This window comes from Corvus cornix, chromosome 4 (assembly GCF_000738735.6).
Source record: "Corvus cornix cornix isolate S_Up_H32 chromosome 4, ASM73873v5, whole genome shotgun sequence".
Taxonomy (NCBI): Eukaryota; Metazoa; Chordata; class Aves; order Passeriformes; family Corvidae; genus Corvus; species Corvus cornix.
This window is the reverse complement of record NC_046334.1, coordinates 1,551,891-1,572,479: the sequence shown is the minus strand read 5'-3', so window position 1 is coordinate 1,572,479 and position 20,589 is coordinate 1,551,891. Positions and strand designations below refer to the sequence as shown.

General features: G+C 53.6%; 1 protein-coding gene and 2 long non-coding RNA genes across 4 annotated transcripts in view; 1 reads left to right on the top strand and 2 right to left on the bottom strand.

Moving 5' to 3' along the window:
- Nucleotides 1-9,557: 9,557 nt before the first annotated feature.
- Nucleotides 9,558-11,228, bottom strand: LOC109146215. Its single transcript, XR_002048126.3, has 2 exons — nt 10,828-11,228; nt 9,558-10,714 (listed from the first exon to the last, which is right to left on the bottom strand). It is a non-coding gene; the product is annotated as an uncharacterized LOC109146215 (long non-coding RNA).
- Nucleotides 11,229-14,048: 2,820 nt separating this feature from the next.
- Nucleotides 14,049-15,125, top strand: LOC120409873. The gene is made up of 2 exons (XR_005601720.1): nt 14,049-14,171; nt 14,833-15,125. It is a non-coding gene; the product is annotated as an uncharacterized LOC120409873 (long non-coding RNA).
- The window catches only part of FRAS1 (Fraser extracellular matrix complex subunit 1), a 109,560-nt gene continuing 104,010 nt past the window's right edge, over nt 15,040-20,589 (bottom strand). Inside the window, exons 65-73 of one of the 2 annotated variants that reach the window (XM_039550676.1) lie at nt 19,740-20,005; nt 18,581-18,731; nt 18,173-18,280; nt 17,844-18,003; nt 17,352-17,468; nt 17,078-17,244; nt 16,554-16,759; nt 16,119-16,265; nt 15,040-15,723 (exon numbers count right to left, since the gene is read on the bottom strand). In XM_039550676.1, coding sequence (XP_039406610.1) covers nt 15,139-15,723; nt 16,119-16,265; nt 16,554-16,759; nt 17,078-17,244; nt 17,352-17,468; nt 17,844-18,003; nt 18,173-18,280; nt 18,581-18,731; nt 19,740-20,005 — 1,907 coding nt within the window. In that variant the 3' untranslated portion in view covers nt 15,040-15,138. The remainder of the gene's footprint in view (nt 15,724-16,118; nt 16,266-16,553; nt 16,760-17,077; nt 17,245-17,351; nt 17,469-17,843; nt 18,004-18,172; nt 18,281-18,580; nt 18,732-19,739; nt 20,006-20,589) is intronic. The other variant, XM_039550677.1, reaches the window with a different exon arrangement.

The window sequence follows — 20,589 nt, the reverse complement described above, 5'->3', positions numbered from 1 at the left end:
AGTTTCCTGATGTCCCTGATGTAATGCTGTGCTGTCACCATGTCAGCTCATTCTGGTTTAAACTCTTTTGAAAAGTGCTGGATGGACAAATTGGAGTAGAAAACACATGTGGGAAGCTTTGTGTTCCCAAGGGAAAGCTTTAGGGGTGTGCAGCTTCTGAACTACACGAATATTTCAGGTTCCCACAGAGACCTGCTGGGCCAGGGTTCTGGGGCAGGAGTGTCAGAAATTTGGCATATTCAGTGCCACCTTGAGAGTTACTTTCTTTGAAGCTCTCAAGATCAGTCTGAAATTAGGGATCATGCCCCACTAGTGACCCATGGAGGAGGACAAATGGTGTAGTTGTGTATTTTTCCTGCCCTCCACACTCCCTCGCTTTTTGCTGATACAAGTGGAGCTTTTAAATCCCAGAAGCACAGGGTCTGCAGTGCTTTACAATAACAGAGTGAGACGTGATGGATTATCCTGTTCAGGGATGCCCATGAGGGGGACAGGTCAGCTGGGACAGCCCTTCCTGCTGTGTCTTTTCCTCTCTTGGAAGAGGAAAACCCACTTGGCTTTCCCCTGCAGGGCTGGCCGAGGCTGTGAGTTGCAATCCTCAGGCTCCTGGTTGTCACAGGACTGAGTGGGAGCTTCAGGCAAGCCCTGCCTTAGCCTCAGATTTTTGTCAACACCTTTAATTTAAGAAACCAATCTGGCCCACGAGTTCTAAGGATGGCAGATCAGGTCTGTTCACAGAATGAATTATTAAGCAGACAGGAGATAACAGATGAATGAACAATTGTAATGGCAAGATATAACAGGAATTCCAGAGTGCTCGTGGTAGCTGGGGACGATCCAAACAAGCCATTTCACCTGTGTTGTTACCAGCTGGCATAGATCAGGATGTTCCCCACTCCTTGAGTCAAAAAGTCATAGGAAAGATGAGATGCAAATCAGGATCAAAGAAAAGTTCATGGAGTTAATCTTTCACTTGCAGTGATTGGGAGGAGTTCAGCAGATGGGTCAGTGACTCCCTTCACTTCCATTCATGCTTCTTAGTCCAGCGTTCTCCTTCAGTCAAGTTCAGCATTTCACATATTCCTGGCTCAACATAGCTCATTCCTGGCTCAAGTGTTAGACAATTCTACAGAATACCCCAAAAATATACACGTACTCTAAAATAGTCTGGTTGCCTCAGGGGGATCAAAGGTGTGATGTAACTGAAACTGTTCCTGCCTACTCAGCATATTACTCCAGTGGGGAATTTTATACCTCACCCTGAGGAGGTAGGAAGGGGTGCACAAAAACTGATTCCACAGCCGTACGAAAATTCAGGTTTCATTCAGGGAGAAACCTTTCCCGCCCCCAGAGAAAAGCACAGTGAAGACACAAGCATTCTGAGGCAATACTTGCAGAAAACCCATCTGCGCCGCAGAACTGTAGAGACAGAAAAGGCACAGACACGAAGCAGCAGTTCCGTGTCTGGCCCGTGGTTGCAAACAGCGCGCTGTACTCGCTGCCGCCACACGGGGCATTGGAGGAGCAGTTTTCGAAACCCTGCGCTGATTTCAAAGCCCCGATATCATCACCAGGTCTGGATGATTTTGTTCCAGTCTCAGCTGGCACTGGAGACACTCTGTGAGAATGCCTTGACACATCTTCCAGCTCAGTGCTGCAAAAATAGATCCTATTGTCCAGTATGCCCTAATTTACAATTTAGCTCCCCTAATGCTGTGCTGGTGTGGATTTGGGTCGTATCTGGCCACAGGACTGTGTGGTAGCTTGAGACTGGGCAGGGTGAGCTGCTGTGGTGTCCCAGCCCTGTAGTTCTGTGTCACTGTTTGTTTCTGCAGAGAGGAAAAGCATCCCTGCTTGGCAGAAGAGCCCAGGCCTGAGGCTGCTCGGCGTTGGTGTAACCCACTGTCAGTGTCACCTGCTCTGGGCACAGCCACCACAGCTGCCCAGAGCCAGGAGCATCCAGCTGAGGGATCCAGGAGGATGCAGCTCTTGTTTTCAAGGAGGTAAGGGGTGGGGGTGCAGGATCTGGAAGGGGTGTTTTCCATGCAGGGGAAGAGAGGTGTCAGGGAGAACTTCAGCCCCCAGCAGCTCTGTCAGTGCTGGATGGACTCGGGGCTGGTGAGAGCACAGGGTGGGACAGAGAACCCTGGGGCTATAAACAGTTCAAATGAGCAAAGAAATGAACAGTGGAGAGCTGCACAAAACAGATGGTGGAGTTTCAGCAAGAACCAGGGAACTGGAATTTGACTTTTGGCATTGCTACATCTGGTGTCTTATCTCTAGGCATGAAATCAGAACTTGAACATGCCCACAGTGCCCTGTGGGTCGAGTTCAAGGAACTGCTGAAATGACACGTGCAGCTGCCACTTGCTTCTGTGTGTGGAACCAGCTGTAATGCTGGCAGCTGCATGTGAGCTGACAAATGAACGCCAGGAGGCTGGAAACAACTCCCAGGAATTTGTTTTTTAAAAGCTGGGATGGACTTCTCCCCAAGTGTCTGAAAAGCTCTTTTGGCTTTACTTTATGAATTGAAAACTGAGGTGCTTGTAAAGGTGTTGGCATTTGCTTTGATGTACTTTTGGTGAGGTTTTGACTCAGTGTTGCTATTGGAGCTGCTGTTGGCTGAGCAGGTGCCCCTAATTCTGATGTAAGCTCATGGTTTGGTTCACTGCTCCTCAGAGCTTGCACAGTAGATGGAATTCCAGTGGTACCTCATAGGTGGCTTGTGGTGTTCCTTAAAGGAGCATTTCTGCCTGCAGTGGCAGTTCTGGTCCCATATGAGCTGGTGTGAGAAGCAAAGGGTTTGCAGCAGCAGGTTCGGAACGATGTTCCTGTGGCACAGACATCCCTCCCTGGCAGGTTATGGGGTTTGAGGCATTGGCTGAGAGTAGCAAAGCACTGACAGGGTCTTAGCTGTGCAGGGAACAAAACACTTAATTGGACATCCAGCCTGGGGATGTTGTGGCTTCAGGAAGAGCTCTGTGACCCTTTCCATGCCCTGTGCTGACATGGCACAACAGGCTGTGGGGCTCAGTTAGATCCATTGCTTGTTCTGAGGGGGCAGTGAACCCGTACAACGTGCGCTGAACAGAGCAAGTTGGATGTGAAGATTTGGGTCAATCTGGAAAGTTCCTTGAGCCCTAAGAATCATGGCAGGCACAGCACTAAAAACTCCAAATTAGGAATAATCAAAAGATGAACCAGTTCTCAAGAAACTCAACTTTCAGAAATATTTTTCAAGATAAAATAAGATTGAAATGAGCTTGGCAGGAAAGCCCCTGTGAAGCAAAGCACAACGAAAAGAGCTGTGAGCAGAAACACTGTGGAATTCCTGCTGCTCCTGATGTCCTGGTCTTTTCAGGTAGGCTTTGTACAGAACTGAAAGGCAATTTTCTTGCCTCTGGTGAGCTGCAGCCACATCCCCCTTGAAGAAGAAAATGTGAAGGGAGTGGCGAGCAGGAGGATGGCTTTTAGACTGGATTCCAGTTCCTCCTGGTGGGTCTGTGCTGCTTGAAGTACAAAGAAACAAAATCTTGGAGCGCCTCTTTGTTTGCTCACCTGTTCAGCTTCGAAGAGACACATTGGACATGGAATTCCAGGGAAGCTGCACTGCCTGTAGTGTTTGGATTGAGAAGCACTTGAAGCTGTTTCCTCTCTGCTGGTTTCCCACCTTCATCTCAGTTATCTGCAACTCCAATTAATCACACATCACCTTTACTTTTCCAGGGTCTTTGCTGAGGGCACTGTAAATGTGGAAATGACTCATTCCTGCAGTTGGAATTTATTTGGAGGATCTGTTCCGGAAGACATTTCCTGTTGTATAAACTGATTTAGGAGTCTCCACACCACAACAATTGCTGCAAAAGAAGGAAAAGGAAGCCAGTACCCTGGAATTGGATGTCCCAGGCCCCTGCCAAGCACAGGGGTTGCTGCTTGGTGTTCTCCGCAGTGTTTGTCCTGTACTGTCTGTTCAGTGCTTCTTCCTCACTGTTCAGTCCCAAATAATCCTGGAGGAAGAGGCCAAAACTCCCACTGTGGCTGTGGAGGATTTGTGTGCAGTGACTTGCTGGTGGAGCATGATTAAAATGCCCTAGGGTATATTACTGTGTCCCGCAGCCGTAGGGAGGAGGAGAGAAGATCCAGCAGGCAGGAATTGTGCAGCAAGATTGATTTATTTAATTATTTTACATTCTTTTATAGATTTTTTTCTTCATAGTCTAATTGGACAAAGATCAGCCACCCCTTGGGGTGATTGGCTAAAATCCTAAAACATCCATTGTCAAAATATTTTCTACTGTACTATAAACAAGATTTTTCAAGGTTGCAGGTGGCTTGGTTGTTTACACAACTCTGCTACTATCTTTTGTGAGAGAGAAAAATCTCTCACAGACTTAGAAAATAGCAAGAAAATCCTTGCTAGCAGCATTTTTGTATCCACAGAGCAGGACATGTTGCTGCAGCCCAGATGCTGTTTTGGTGGTCCTGTATGCAGCTCTTTGCATTGGAGCTTTGTGTTTCAGCTCAGTCAAGTCCATTTCAGTGCTTAGCGTGTGTGATTTCTGTCTGTAATAAACACACTGGTCAGTTACTCCAAACTAGTTCCCTCCTTGAACTGATGGATCACAGGACTGTGACCAAATGACCTCTTATCCTGGAGCACTTCTCTTCTGCTCTCTGGAGAGAATGGTGCTGAGGTCTACGGGCAAAGGACAAAAGTAATCCAGCATCCTGGATGGCTCTTATTTAAAGTCCAGTGCCAAAGGATAACTCACAAGTGGGGTCTGGGATGATGATGGTTCTGTTCAAATTATGCAAAAAATACAATAAGAAAAATTAGCATCCTTTTTATGTCTGAAAGAGATTTGAATAAAAATCCTGGAAAAGGTCTCTTATATATTTAATATGGCTGTCACCTCTCATTTTTTAAAATGAAAAGCTCCATAATGAGCAATGAGAACCACTATGTGAAAGACAAGAGCCTTTGACTTGCACAGTGGACTTAATTTTCCTTTTCTCCTCTCAAGACAGGAAAAATCATTTAATTTGGCCCAGCTATGCCAAAACCTTCGTTTTTGGTTGAGTTTGAGCAGCCAAACCCAACAGCCTCCAGCCCTGATGGCCTGCACTGGAGGACACCTGGTCCTGGCACATGCCGTGGGGTAAGTCAGAGGGACACGTTTCCCTCTTCCTGTCTCTTGGGATTAACTCATTAGGAAATGTAAGCACAGCTCTACTGTTTACTGGGATCTGGTTAAAACTCCATTTATCCTCGTGTTCAGGGATGTATGGCTTAAGGGATTGTATTGACTTGTGGATTCCAAGGACACCAGAAACAGAAGGGCGTGGGGTGCCAGAACTGTGTCACGTCAGGTTGTGTTTCCCTCTGAGGACAGACTCTCTAGGCTGAGGTGAGATTGCTGTGAGTGCTCGGATGAGCCATCCAGGGAACAGGGAGCTCTGAATTCCAGGTGCTGATGGAACCATTGCCTTAGGTCTGTTTAGTTTGTGTGAACAGAGATCTGTGCCAGAGAGCTGTTGTTGGGAAAAAAGAGTGGAGTCAATCTGCTCCATGGATGTGCAGTGAAGGACTGAGTAGCAGGGAAGGGGGAGTATTTCTACTATCTATAATCTAGATAGCTGTATCAATATTTCATCCAAATCTGAGGCGGAGCAGTGAGGCTGCTGGTTGGATCTAGCCTGGGCCTCTCAGGATTAGCCTTAAACACCCCAACCAAACCCCTGAACCCTCAATGGATGTGTCAAACACTTGCACAGAAACACGAGTCAGTAGTTTTTAGAGAGGAAAAATCATTAGCAATTATTTATGATCCGTGGGGGATTTTCTTTGGAATTATCAGCCAGAGAGTGTATCAATGAAGAGCATTTTTTTTGGCTCTTTTTCTGGTCTGTAATTTCCTTTCTGGTTTAAATTAGTTTTGTGTGCTCCTGTTAAGGAAACAACAGGTCTTTACCTTGAAGTTGGGGAGGTTTTATTTGTTTAGGGTTTTTTTTCCCAGCTGAATCAGCCCTTCCATGAATAGTCTGTGTTGTTCTACACGCTTTGCCCAGGGGTCAGAGAAAGAAGTGAAATTACATTTTATCATCTTATATTTTTCCAAACATAAGTGGGATGTTGCCTTGCCGCTCCCCAGACCACTCCAGGCACAAGGGAGTAGCTCGGAGCTGGCAGAGTTCTCTGAGAAATTGCAATATTTGAGAGGTTTAAGTAAGAATAACAACTCTGTTGTCTCTCGGTTGCAAAGATTCAGTCCTACAGTCCCAGATGAGAAAAAAAGAAACTTCTCTTATTCATGGAAGATCATCTGTTATTCCTTGTGCAGTCTTTCAATTCTGCTGTATGACTTACTGTCAGGTATCTTTCTAACAAAAGTTGATAGAAATTTAGGTTTAGAATTAGATTTTGGGTCTGTTTACTACAAAATCTTGCAAAGCCTAAAGGACTGGGGTGTTGACTGCTCTCAGCAAAGGTCATTTATTAGTATGAGGTCAGATTTCCCTCAGCTCTGGGCAGGACTCTCCTGGGACCCTGCTGAAGATCAGAATTAGGGCTGTGTTTAAGACTGATCCGGGTAGGGTCAATGTTTCACACCTACAGGTAAAGGCAAGGAAAGTTTTGGGGGTAAAATCTGGGGTAACTTGTGGCAGAGCAAATGTCCATTATGTGGTAAATTGTGGAAGTCAGTCATCAAAAGATATGGAACATTTGTGGGGGGAAGCTGGAGAAAATCTCCAGGTAGGGAAGAGCAAGATGGCATTATTGAGGAAAACTATTGTCAGTAAAATCTGAGGTAACATCTAGGGGAGAGAATGAACATTTTGAGGTCAGCTCACGTGATCAATAGTGTCCAGGTAGGGGAATTTTTGGGGGTGATTTCTGATGTAATTTGTAGGGGAGAGCATGAATATATTGAGGTAAACAGGGAATCAGTTGTGGACAGGTAGGGAAAAATTTGGGGTAAAACTCAAGCTGCACTCCAGTAAGGTACAGTGAATATCTTGGAGGTTAAACCCTAGGTAAAATCTCTGTTTACATGTATTCCCTGGTGTCGTTTCACCTGCCTGAATTCCTTGCAGCTCCAAGATGGGAAAACCTGGCATAACTTAGAGGGGACACAGGTGACACTTTTGGTTGAAAACCTGGTGTAATTTAGAGGGGACCCAACATGTGTTTGTGTAGGAAAATGTGAGGGGATGTGGAGGGGAGCAAGGTGGCCTTTTGAGGGAATAGCCGTGGGGAGAGAATGCACATTTTGGGTTAAAAATGAGGAAATCGATAGTGTACAGGAAGGAAAATTTGGGAGGTAAAACTTGTGGTAATCTTGAGGGTAGAGAATGATCAATTTAATGTAAAAAAATGGGGTAATGAGTAACGAAGGGAAATTTATGGGGAAAAAGCTTGAGGTACTTCCTGGGGGAGAAAATGAATATTTTGAGGGAAAGACAGGCAGGGAATATTTTGGGGGTAAAACCTGAGGTAATAACTAGGGGAGAGAATGAACATCTTGAGGTGAACTGAGGTAATCAGTAGTGCAAAAGTAGGGATATATTTGGGGTAAAACTTGAGAAAATCTCCAGGGTAGAGAATGAATATTTTGAGGTAAAACTGAGGTAATCAGTAGTGGACAGGTAGGGAAAATCTTGGTGAAATTTGTGATAACCTCTAGCAGAGTAAATGAACATTCTGAGTTAAGAGTTAGCTAGTCAGTCACACACATTAGGGGAATATTTGTGGCCAAAAACTGAGATAATCTCTAGGGTAGAGAATGAACATTCTGAGGTAAGCAGATGGAATCTGTAGTGGACAGGCAGAGAAAATTTTAGGGGTAAAATTGAGGTCATGTGTAGAGGACAGAAAAAAAAATTGAGGTAAATACAAGGTAAAAAGTACTGGACAAGTAAGGAAAATTTTGGGGGAAAATCCTGAGGTAATCTGTAGTGGACAGAATGAATATTTGGGCTAAAATAGAGGCAATTAGTGGGTTTTTTTGGTGGGAAAATCTAAGTAATCTATAGGGACAAAATGAATGTTTTGGAGTTCAAATCTGAGTTAACCTGTAGAAGAGAGACTGAAAATCCTGAGGTAAAAATGAGGGAGTCATTAGCAGATAGGCATGGAAAATTTGGGTACTAAAGCTTGAGGTCATGTGTAGGGGAGAGAATGAGCATTGTGAGGTAAAATGAGGTAATTAATAGTAACAGGTAGGAAAAATCTTGGGTGCTGAGTCTGAGGTAGTCTGCAGATTAAAGAAGGAAAATTTTGAGGCAAACTGAGGTAATCAGTAGTGTACTGGCAAGGTGAAGTTTTGGCTTTAAAAACTGAGATAATCTGTAAGGGACAAAGACTATTTCGATGGATAACCTGAAGTAATCTGTAAGGGACAGAATGAATATTTTAGGGATTAGAGGTAAATAGTGGGGGGTTTTTGGTGGAAAAATCTAAGTCATCCATAGGGGACAAGATTAACATTTTGAGGGTAAAACTTGAGGTAATTTTTAGTGGACTGAATGAACATTTTGAGGTGCTAAGGAGGCTGCCAGTGGTGAACATGTCAGGATAATATTGGGGCAAAACTTGAGCTGCTCTGTGGAGTACAATGAATATTTTGGAGGGAAAATGTCAGGCCATCTGTAGGGGCCAGTCCTGATCTGTGCCCTCTGCAGTGGGGGGAATAATTCCTCCCTGGAGAGCACTGTGGTGGCAGAGGGGTCACACACAGAGCCCGGCTTTTCTCCTGTGCTCAGTCCTGCGATCTCTGGGTGTCACAGCTCCCCACGCTGGGCTCTGTCCTGTAAATGTGCTCAGGCAGGGCTTAACCACGTTGGCCCAAGTTGTGTTGGCACAGACTGGGGCCAGAGGTGAAGGTCAATCCAAAGCAAACCCTGCCTGACTTCTAAATCCCAGGGTAAGTTCTATAAGCTGCCAAGTGAGGGAATAGAAACACATAAACATGGAACCAAGAGCATTAACGAGGTTCCTGGGAATCCATTACATTGTTTTCATAGAATTTTTAACAGCTTTTGAAGCTTTTTATGGCGACAATGTATTTCTTCCTTTGGGTTATTCACCCTGTAGGATTTGGGGTTTGGGGTTTTAACTCCCTCATGGTGGCCCTGATGCTGCTCAGGAGCTGGTAGGAAAAGCAGAGTCAGAGTTCCTTGGCAGGCAGAGGTGTTTTCCCCCAGGCTGGATAGGTGGGATCTGCTTTGGCTCCTTCTGGAACCTGCTGGAAGTAGAGAAGCACAACCCAAATCTCCACACTGTGGGTGGAGTAGTGGGATCTAAACCAGCACAAACAGATACCCCAAAATGAACCACGAGAGAACGGGACCAAGTAAGGGTCACTGTCACTATGGAAAGGCAAAAGGAATTGTACCTATAGCCCAGAATTCCATGCTGAATTCCTGCTGGAATAGCCTCACAGTGCCTTATGGAGTGTGGATATTCACATGCTGAGCCACCCCTTTAACACCAGGTTTGTCAGGAGCCAGCAAACATCCATCCAAAGAAGTTTTGTGAGATCACAACAAGGACAGGCTTATATTCCATAGAATTTTATTTATAACCCTCTCTCCCAGCTCCACTGGTGTCCCTGTGGGGGATTTTACTGAGTTCCCTGGAATTCAGCTGATTTTCACCCACCCTGAGGCTGGGCTCCATCTGATATTTTAAAGCAGGAGAAGGCAGTGGCCAGGTGAGCTCCTGCCCTGTGGTGAGGCAGCCCCTGTGCCCAGGTGAGGACATCCATGGTTTTGGGGCTGTTTTGGGTATCATCACCGTGATGCTTTGTGCAGACCCTGTAGGTACTGCAAGTGCTGTCCTGGTCCCTGTCCAAGCGGGTTCTGGTTCCCAGCTGCTCCCTGTCCGTGCTGAAGCAGCCTCCCACAGGCAGAACAGGCGCCGACAAGACTCCAAACTGAGGATTTTTTCCCGACAGGAAGCGTGGATTTCAAGGCGTGAGAGAGATTTCTGTTTCAAGCGTGGATCGACTCCAAACCTCCCCGCCCACGGCGCATCCGACTGCAATAATTAATTTATGTCCATCCCACCTTGTCCCAGCCCCGCCGGCCGCGCTCCCCCCGGCGCGTCGCTGTAAAGTACTTGTGTACAGGAGTGAGAACTGCAGATATTTATTAAAAGTGGGTTTCTTGTCAGTATTTTATGTACTAAATATTTATGCTGAGGGCAGGTGACTCTTCCTTTTGCCAAGATCAGATCAGGAGATGGAATTAGATGCTGTGTCATGTGGACAGAATGGAAATTGAAGCTGCTAAACTGCTGTAGAGAAATTGCTGGTCTTATTCTTTAAAAAAAGGTTTTTTATCACAGGCCTCTCTCATTTCTCAGTGGTCATCAAAGTTGCACGTGCAATTGCTGCTCTCCTGTAAAAGGTCCCCAGGATCGAGCCATTTAATGCTGTGGGGGGACTGGGGCCCCCAAGATCCCATTTTGGCGGCAATCCTGGTGGCCCTGTGGGGTCCCTCGGAGGAAACAAGGCTGGCACTGGCCGTCAGCAGCGGTTTCAAGCCGCGGGGCCGCCAGACAGGACGGGCACCCCGTGCAGGAGCACGGGACAATAAAACTTTCAACATCCCGAGGCTTTCCCTGCCTTGACTCACGTGGCAGCATCTGGTTTTGGCCTTTTTCAGTTTCCTCTTTTGTGGCCATTTCCATCCCAGGCAGGACCTTCCCCAACTGGAAATAAAGATGGAAAATTTTAACGGGATTTTTAAAATCGGAAGTTTTGCCATTGGAGAGTGTGAGTTGCAGAGAAATTGAGGGAGAGGAAGGAGAGCATCAGGTCCCACCTGGCAGCTGTCAGAGGAGCTGCAACTTCTTGGTGGCAGGGAAAAAGTCGCTGTTCGAAATTCCCTAAGTTCCAAAGGCACGAAGGGCAGGAAATGCCGAAGGCAGAGCTGGGACCAGCCCGTGCTGGGACCCACGGCCCGCTCAGTGCCAGCTCCTAGGCCAGGTGTGCTCGTGGGGCTGCCCAAGGACGGGCACGTGGGTGGGCAAGGCAGCCACTCTGGCTCCCAGAACATCGAGGCACGAGGAAAACACCGCTGGCCCCGGCACAGCCCTGGCACGGCCCCGGCTCCCCGCAGCCGGAGCGGGACCGTGCCCGGAGCCCCGGCGGGGCCCCGGCTCCACACCGGCCGGAGCGGCACGGCCGAACTCGGCCCCAGCGCCCGCCCCAGAGCGGCTCCTCCCGCCCGCGGGATCCGGGTCCCGATACCAATCCCGGTCCCGATCCCGCCTCGCCCGCCCGGGACCCCCGGCGGACCCCGGCAGCGCCCGGCCCCGCACCCCCGGCCCCAGTCGCGGCAGCGCCCCGGGCTCGGCGCGGTCCCGGCCGGGAGCAGCCCCCGGGCCGGGCTCGCACAGCGCCGAGCGAGGGTCCCGAGCGCCGGCCCCGGGACGGACCCGGCCCCGGGACAGCGGGGCGGGGCCACGGGGCGGGGCCACAGAGCGCGGGGGTGAGGGGCGGGGCCGGCGCAGGTGTTCGCTGTTCCGGGCGGGGCCACAGAGCGCGTGCGCGGGGCGGAGCCGGCACAGGTGTGCGGGGCCCCAGGGCGGCTGCGCGGGGCGGGGCCGAGGGCATTTAAACCCCGGAAGCCGCCGCAGCCGCCATTTTCTCCCCAGCGCTCGGAGGTGGCGGCAGCGGCCGGTCCGGGCTCCCCCGGCGGGGCCCACGTGAGGCGCTTCTCTCTCCTTCTCTCTCCTTCTCTCTCCTTCTCGCTACTTCTGCTTTTCTCCCCTTCCTCCCTTCCCCCTCTACCGCCCTTCCCCACCTCCCCACAAACCCCGCTCCCTCTCTCCCCTCCGCCCTCCCTGCCCTGCTACGCACCCCGACCAACCCCTTCCCCTCCTGCTTGCCCCTTCCTCACTCCACTACCCAGTCAGACCCCCGCCTCTATCCCTCCTGTCTGCTCCCTCCTCACCCCACTCACCAACTTAACTCCCGCTTGTATTTCCTCCTCTATCCCTCCTCACCCCACTACCCAACCCGACTCTCCCCTCTGTTCCCTTTCTATCCCTCCTACCTTCCTGCTCCTCCTTTGTCCCCCTCCGCTCTACCTGACCTGGCTTCCCTCTGTCTGCCCTACGCACCTCCTTCTCCCCCCTTTATCCCTGCTCTGTCCCTCCTATACCTCTTCTCTCTCCCTTATCCCTTTCTCTCTTCCTCCGCAGCCGCGGGGTTCGGGGCGCCGGATAATAAAGCCCAGAGGGCCGGAGCCCGGCGCCCCTCGCTTGAGTCCCCACACGGGGCCGGGCCCGCTGTGCGGGTCCCCCCATGCGGTTCACACACACCGCCCGACACCGCCGGGGCTCCGGCTGTCCCCATCACACTGGGGGCTCCCGGGGTTGGGGGGTTTAGGATGGGCCCCCTCCTCAGGAGGGGGTCCGGGGGGTGGGATGGGGAGGGTTGGGGGAGGGAGGGGAGGGAGGGCCCCCTCCGGAGGGGGGGTCCTGGGGAGGGGGTTGGGGCGGGCCCCCTCCGGAGGAGGGGGTCCGGGGTGGGAGGGGTCGAGGGGGGTCCACCCCCTCCTGGCCCCTCCCACCCCGGACCCTCTCCTCCGGACGGGGTCCATCCCGACCCCCTCCCTGGGACCCCCTCCTCCGGACAGGGGCCCGGGGGGAGGGGTGGGGGGGACGGGGGAGGCTGCTGCTGCAGAGAACATTTTATATTTATGGTGCAGAGTGACGTGACCCCCTCTGCTACCCACCCCACCCGCCCCTCCCTCCCCCCGCGGGCCCCTGTCCGGAGGAGGGGGTCCCAGGGAGGGGGTCGGGATGGACCCCGTCCGGAGGAGAGGGTCCGGGGTGGGAGGGGCCAGGAGGGGGTGGACCCCCCTCGACCCCTCCCACCCCGGACCCCCTCCTCCGGAGGGGGCCCGCCCCAACCCCCTCCCCAGGACCCCCCCCTCCGGAGGGGGCCCTCCCTCCCCTCCCTCCCTCCCCCAACCCTCCCCATCCCACCCCCCGGACCCCCTCCTGAGGAGGGGGCCCATCCTAAACCCCCCACCCGGAACCCCTCCTGAGGAGGGGGCCCATCCTAAACCCCCGACCCCCCCGGGAGCCCCCAGTGTGATGTGGGGACAGCCGGAGCCCCGGCGGTGTCGGGCGGTGTTTGTGAACCGCATGGGGGGACCCGCACAGCGGGCCCGGCCCCGTGTGGGGACTTCAACCGAGGGGCGCCGGGCTCCGGCCCTCTGGGCTTTATTATCCGGCGCCCCGAACCCCGCGGCTGCGGGGGAAGAGAGAAAGGGATAAGGGAGAGAGAAGAGGTATAGGAGGGACAGACGGGGAATAAAGGGGTCAGAGAGGATATGGGGAGCAAGAAGGGAGGTAGGGGGAAGCCGGGGCAGGGACGGGGAAGGGGGAGAAAGGAGAAGTAGAGGAAAGTAGAAAGGACAGAAGAGGAACAGAGGGGAGAATCAGGTTGAGGAGGGAGCAGGCAGGAGGGATAGGGGTGGTCGACGTGCGTAGCAGGGAGGGGAGGCTGGTGTGGGGGGGGAGAAAGGGAGGAGTGGAGCTTGGGGGAGAGACAGAAGAACGTGGTAGGGGGGAGGAAAGGGAAAAAGGAAGGAACAGAGAGAAGGCGGGAGCGCGAGTCCCCCGCGCCTCACCTGGGCCCCGCCGGCGGAGCCCGGACCGGCCGCTGCCACCACCACCGACTGCTAGGGAGAAAATGGCGGCGATCGTGTCTTCCGGGGTTTAAATGCCCTCGGCCCCGCCCCGCGCAGCCGCCCTGGGGCCCCGCACACCTGTGCCGGCCCCGCCGCGCGCAGGCGCCTTGTGGCCCCGCCCCGCTCTCTGTGGCCCCGCCCCTCACACCTGTGCCGGCCCCGCCCGGCGCTCGCTCCCCGTGGCCCCGCCCCTCACACCTGCACCTCCCCCCTGTCCGTCTCCCCGGTGTGCCGGGGCCGGCGCTCGGGACCTTCGCTCGGCGCTGTGCGAGCCCGGCCCGGGGGCTGCTCCCGGCGGGGACCGCGCCGAGCCCGGGGCGCTGCGGCGGGGCCGCGACTGGGGCCGGGCGCTGCCGGGCCGGGCGCTGCCGGGCCGGGCGCTGCCGGGGTCCGTTCGCGGAGCGGTGCTGCCTCTCCCCCGGTGCGGGTCCCGGGGGTGGCGGACCGAGGCGGCATTGGGGGTGAGACAGGGGTGAGGACTGGCCCAACCCTAGCCTGGACTCGCTGCCCCCTTTTGCTACGATGTCGAGGCGAGGTTGACCGAAAGCGGGCGATGGACCCGAAAACCGGAGCTGGGATGGGGGCTTCGAGTGCTGCCGGGGTCCGCCGGGGGTCCCGGGCGGGGCCGCCTGTCCGCCGGCGGGAGGACCGAAGCGGGATCGGGGCCGGGAGTCGTACCGGGGCCCGGATCGCCGCGGGCGGGCGGTGCCGGGTGCGGCAGAGCGGGGCCGGTTCGCGGTGCGGTCGCGGAGCCGCTCCGGGGCCGGGCGGGGCCGGGGCTCCCCCTCCGTGTGGGCGCGGGACCCCGCGGGGCGCCCTCTGGCGGTCACGGAGCGCGGTGCGAGCGCGGCGCCCCCGCGCGGGCAGGGCCGGCCCCGCAGCCCCGGAGCGCGCTCCCGCTCCCGCTCCCGCTCCCGCTCCCGCTCCCGCTCCCGGCCCCGCCGCTCCGCCAGCCCCGAGGCCACCGCGCCCCCGGGAAGAGCACCGCCCGCCCCGCCGTCCCTTCCCCGGGACCCCAGCCCCGTGGGGCTGCCGCCCGCCGCGCCCCAGGGGAATGGGCACAGGAAGGAACACCCCGGTCATACCGGGTCAGGTTTTTATTTAAGCTTTACTCTCTTGCAGAGGACGCAGAGGAACCCGGCGGCTCCCGCGGCTGGCTCAGAGCTCCCACATGCCAGGGCTGGGGGATGTTTTGCCCACACTGCCCAGCCCCCGGAGGCGGAGCAGCGCAGAGCTGGAGAAGCACAGAGCTGGAGCAGCACCGCGAGAGGGCAGCGGTGCCATGCGGTGAAGCCGCTGAGAGAGGAGCAGCGGGACATGACAGCTGCCCCTCCTCACCAGACTATAAAAATACCCGCAGAGCTTTTTTGGTTTGGGTTATCTTTATTTTACAGTTTATAAAAAGCTTTTCCCGATGCGTGTGCTCCATTAAACTTCCGTGCCGTCGTGCAAATTACTGTGGACTTTGACTTCCAAGTTCACCTGCTTCACTTTCCTGCCCTGCCCCCGGCCGACGCCGCCGTTTTCCCTCGGTGGATGAACGTTCCTGACGGTGCAACACCGGCTGCCCGCGGCCCTCGGGGCGCCCCGGGGCAGCTCCACCTTGGTGTTCAAGGGGTGCTCCTCGGGGGCGCCCCTGGCAGCCTCCCGCTTCCTCCGCAGCTTCCGGCACTTCCTGGCGAGGAGGCAAACTCCGGACAGCACCAGCAGCAGCAGGGTGAGGGCGGCGAAGGCGCTGCCCAGGGAAGCGCCCGTTTGGGACAGGGAGGCCGCGACGGCAGCTTCCTCCCTCTCCAACAGCAGCGACTTCATGTTGGTGCCGTTCTTCAGCTGGTCGCCCTCGTTGTCGTAGATCAGGGAGTCATCCAGCGCCGGCCTCCCGGCCCCCTCGGCCAGGTCCCTGCGGCCGCGCTGCCAGCGGCGAGCCAGGGAGCGCTGGACACGGGGCCCGGCCGTGCCCTCCGGGCCGATCACGTAGATCACTTGGAGGTACCACTGGTGTCCAGCTTCCACCTTTCCCCGAGGGAAAGCATGGACAGAGGGAATGTTAGTGATGGCTTTTACACCAAGTGATTCTCTCAAGAGCTGGTGTGTTTTGTGTCCTGCTTCTGATCAAGTCAGCTCAGTGGGTTTTTCTAAGCAGCTGAAGTAACACTGACCACCCAGTGAGGTGTCCAGCCTTTGCCAATGGCAATAATTCATTCAGAAACATGAGTTATACGTTTTTAAAGAGCTTTTTCCTGAGTGCTCAGGAAAAAAAAAACCTAAATTACCAGAATGATACCCGAATCTCCATTTCCTGTGTCAGAATTGAATTCTGAAGGCCCAGAGCCTACAATACACCAAGTGTTTGGGAGGTCCTGGACAGAGATGTCAGTTTTGGGCTACCAAAAGCACTGGGTACATACCTTATAGAGAGCATCCACCTTGAGAGTAAATCCATCGACTCCAGGCATGCTGCTCACTGAGTGGAACTCGGACAGCTCGGAAGCAAAGTGGGCGTCAAAAGGCACATCGTGGAAATACTTATCCGTCACTTCTGGCTGGTTTCGGTCCTGGAAGTCAGAGAGGTGTCATGAGGAATGCTGCTTTCCCAAGGCAGGCTGGGCACTACGTAACACCTGTGCAAGGAATCTAATCCGAATGTCCCATCTCCACACCTACACGTAGGCGTAGATTAAGTAACACTCATGGACAAAGAGTAGGGAAAATCTGATCTTGCGTTCACAGTTTGCACCAGCATTGCTAAACATCCACCATGTTTCTTCCCTCATCCCTTTGCAGTCACGATCTGCTCGTCGCCAGAGACAATCCCAAATGGGAAGCAGCAGCAGGGGACTCACCAGGAGGAGGAATCGGTGTTTCAGGTACTTGTTGGGTTGGATGCAGCCGTACTGGGGCCCCTCGTTGTAGACGGTGCCCGTGGGGTCGAAGAAGGGCACGTAGCCATCCCTGCCCGTGCACAGGTAGACCTTCTCCAGCTGCAGCTTGTAAGCGGCGTTGAGGTTTTGTTCCGGGTGCCAGAGCACACGCCCATACAGGATTTGCCCTGGGGAGGTCGGGACAAAGAGGGGCAGGTGAAATTCCCCAACCAGGGAAATGCTGCTAAAACCAGAGGGGCTGGACCACACGTGGCTCTGGGTTTAGAGGGGTTTGGATTGTTCGGGAAGGGCTTGGTGTGTGGGGGTGACAAAACACGGTGCCAGAGCACGTTGTTGTTTCACAGGGCTGTAAGATGCTCAAAATGTCATTTGTTGCTGTGGAAGAGGCAAAGCCACAGCTGGGTTTTGCCCTTTCCTCTTCAAGAAATGGAAGCTGTGAAGGCAGAAACACTGGGCAGAAGCAGAACAGGAGATGTAAATCCTACCCTTGGAAAAAGCCCCTTTGTAATCCATTTCTGCCAGAGACATTTCGGATTTGGTGGGGTCCATTAGAAACACCTTCTCATTGTTACAGAGCTGAAACTCCGTGTTCAGGGAGTAAACAACTGGAACTGGGCGGTTTGTCTGCTGGAAGGCAATTGGGATCAAAAACCTGGAATTGGGACGAGGAAGGAAACAAAGGAGAGATGAGGTCTGGATCCATGTGCACCCCAAAGGGGCTGACCCTGCCCTGCTGCCATGGGGCTGGGGCCTCCTTACCGCTCAGGAGCGTGAGCTGTGCAGGGCAGGGGCTTGTCTCCAGGCTCTGCCCACGGCTGCGTGGGCTGCACCGTGCAGGGGATCAGGAAGATGGTGTATTCTCCAGAGTAATCCTTCCTGGGAACAGACAGGAGACCCTGCAGTCACCAAGGAGAGCTCTGAGCTCTTCACCCAGGGCAGCATCTCTCTCTTGCCCCAGCAATGTCATCCAGCAGTCCCTGAGGGACAAATGTGACCTTCTGAAATGCACTGTCACCTCTGGGATCAGTCCATCCACAAGCTTCATTGCTGGAAAAATGCCTTTACAAGAGGCTGAGCTGATTTTTCTCTCAATAGAACCGTGTTCCAGCCCTGACAGCAACTCCCCACATACTCCAGCTGTGACCAAGCTCCTAAGCATTCCACACTATTGCTGTGGCTGCTGGAAGGTCACCAGGGAGAACAGGGAGTGCTGTGGGAAGCTGCTGAAGGGGACTGGCCCCCAGCCCTCACCTGTTGTAGGAGCTGGTTGCTCTCCAGAGCTGGTAGGGAGAGTCAAAAGTCTGAGCACTCCACAGCAGCTGCAGGTCAAATTCGATCCCTCCCAGGTGCTCTGGAGTCATTAGAGAGGACCTGACATCTGGCAGGCTGTGGTGCTCCATGACAAACAGCCCTGGGGGAGGACAAGGAGGTGGCAGGAGGCAGCGTACGGAGAGGCCCCACGTGCACCTCAGCACAGAGGGCCTCCTGGTGGGGAGAGGGACTTGTTGTGCTGCCTGTGCTGCCAGAGCAGAGCCGTGTGTGACCCTGGTTTGTGTCCCTGTCAGGATCAGTGCCCTCACCTCGGAACTTGGCCTGTGTCTTGAACTCGATGACCAGCCGGCCATCCTCGCGGATGTAGATGCGGATTATCTGCAGCCGGGCCGAGAGCACGCTGTCCGTCTGGATCCCTGCAAGGACAGCGGCACTGGGAGCCCACACAGCACACTCGCCCCTCACCTGGGCTCTGCCAGCCCCAGAAGCATTTGGGAGATCTCCAAAAGGCAGGGTTTAGTTGGGATCGTCCTCCACTGAGCCAGCTACACACTTCCTCCATTATCCATTAGCTGCCTAAGCCCCCAGCAAGCATAAAGGGAAGGAAATATTCTGAGTTCCCCCCTCCCTCAGGACTCTGGTGGCAGTGTAGGAACTAAAGGGAAAAATATGAAGGAGCCACTTCTTCCGTAGCCCTTGGAGTGCCTGAGGCTCACCTGTCCTCCAGAGAACGGTGTCGTAAAAGAAGGAGAACTCCATCTCCGTGTGGTGCTCCAGGGAAGCCCAGCCCCTCGGGGCCGTCACATAGATGTAGGACACGTAGAGAGGGACATGGACTGTCAGGAAGGACTGGGCAGAGTCCCTTACCTGGCAACAAAACCCCAAAAAGGGGGTTATGCACCTTCAAGTGAAGTCAGAGGTGGCCCTGAACATTCTTTACGTGTAGGTACCTAAGACAAACCTGTGCTTTAATTCAGGGGCAGTGCTAAGGCTTGCTGGGGCCATGGGACAAAGGAGCTCCGGGCACAATTTCACCTCAAAGCCCCCCAGTTTCCAAGGCTGTGAATTAAAAAGCAGCAATTCTGCTTGCTCAGGCCTCCCACAGCTCTCCATTTATTATCTGCAGAGTGCAGCTGTACTTTGCAGGCCCCAGAGGGTTCAGGGAGATGTTCCAGCCTGGCTGGTGCCAGGCTCCACATGCTCCACTGGGCAGTTGTTCAGGCCAAGTAGCTCCTCTGGATCTGTGCAAGCAATTGGAGCTATAAAAGGAAAGTTAATGAAGTAGTCCAGGCTGGCAGGAATTAGAAGAGATGATGCTGGCCATAGCAATGGGAATTGAATGCAAGAACCTAAGAGAGATGGAGTGGGATGCACATGGATAATGCAGCCACGAGAGGGCAGTGAGACACCTCAAATAGTCAAAGCCACTCATTTAAAGGACACTTTTGGCTTTTGGTCTGCCAGTCTGTTAATTAAGAAATTAGTTAAAATATCCCGTGACCTCCCTCTGTTGTGGAGCATGGACTGATCTGCCTCTGCTCTGTCCTTTGCTCATTTCTATTGGCTGAGAGCATGGTCAAAATTATAAAAGAAGAGAGCCCAGCTGAGAATGTTTTGTATTTCCAGTGTGGCCATACATTAAAAAAGTAATATTTTCCTGGTGCTCTGAAGATTAAGACAATAAAACCTGTGTTACCCCCAGGAAAATAAATGAAGTAAGTGCACACAGCACTGTTCTCTTCCAGGTGAAAGGGGGGAAAAGCCACGCTCCACCTCTACAGAGCAGAGCAGCAACACCTGAGTCCAATGCAGAGCTGTGCCCGGAAACTGAGAGAGAGCTGGTATAGGTGGGAGAGCTCTGGATGTGCCTCTCACCTGGAAGTCAGCAGTGACAGAGCCTCCACAGACATCAATTAATTCAGTCATGTCATAATAAGCGTCGAAGGTCCAGATGCAGCTCTTGAGGTTGAGGTGCTGGTACAGCTGGATGCTCTTGGGCTCCCTCACTGCAGGGTCCAGCTGGTAGGGGCGGTCGTAGCCCGGGCCCAGCACGAAGCTGTCGTGGGTCACCTCGTCCAGGAACCCTGCCTCTGGAGTGAGAGACATCAGGACACTGATCCCTTCATCCAGGAACCCTGCCTCTGGAGTGAGAGACATCAGGACACTGATCCCTCCCGATTTTAAACAGCCTGAGGCCAAGTATGGAGGTCTTGTTTCACTCCTGAATCATGGGAGCTCCTCTCCCTTCATTATTCTGGAGGTCAAACTGGACATACTCAGGTCTTCACAGAGGAAAAGGTTACAGGAATGGGGTAAGCATCCTAAAAATCAAACTTATGGACCTATTTATTCAAGGTTGAAGTTAACCTTTAAGAAATGAGGAACAGGTTGAGTATGGAATTATCAGAACCAAGTACAACTCGCTGCCCACCATGGATCTAGCATGGATCTCATTGCCCGGAGTGTCAGAGACACAGTCTGCCTGTTCTTTTCAGCTCTGACATTTCCTTCAGCAGTGAATTGGTTTTGTTGCCCCGTGGGAGACCTCGGTGACCCAGACACAGCCATCCAGCCCTGCAGATCCCTCTCCACCCGTGTGGATATCACAAGACAGATTTGAAAAGCAGAAAATCACCAGCACAGTGTGAACCTACAGCCTACAATTTCCTCAAACATTCCCATGCCTGGAATCCCATCTCCAACGGGGTAACTCTGGTCACTGCTG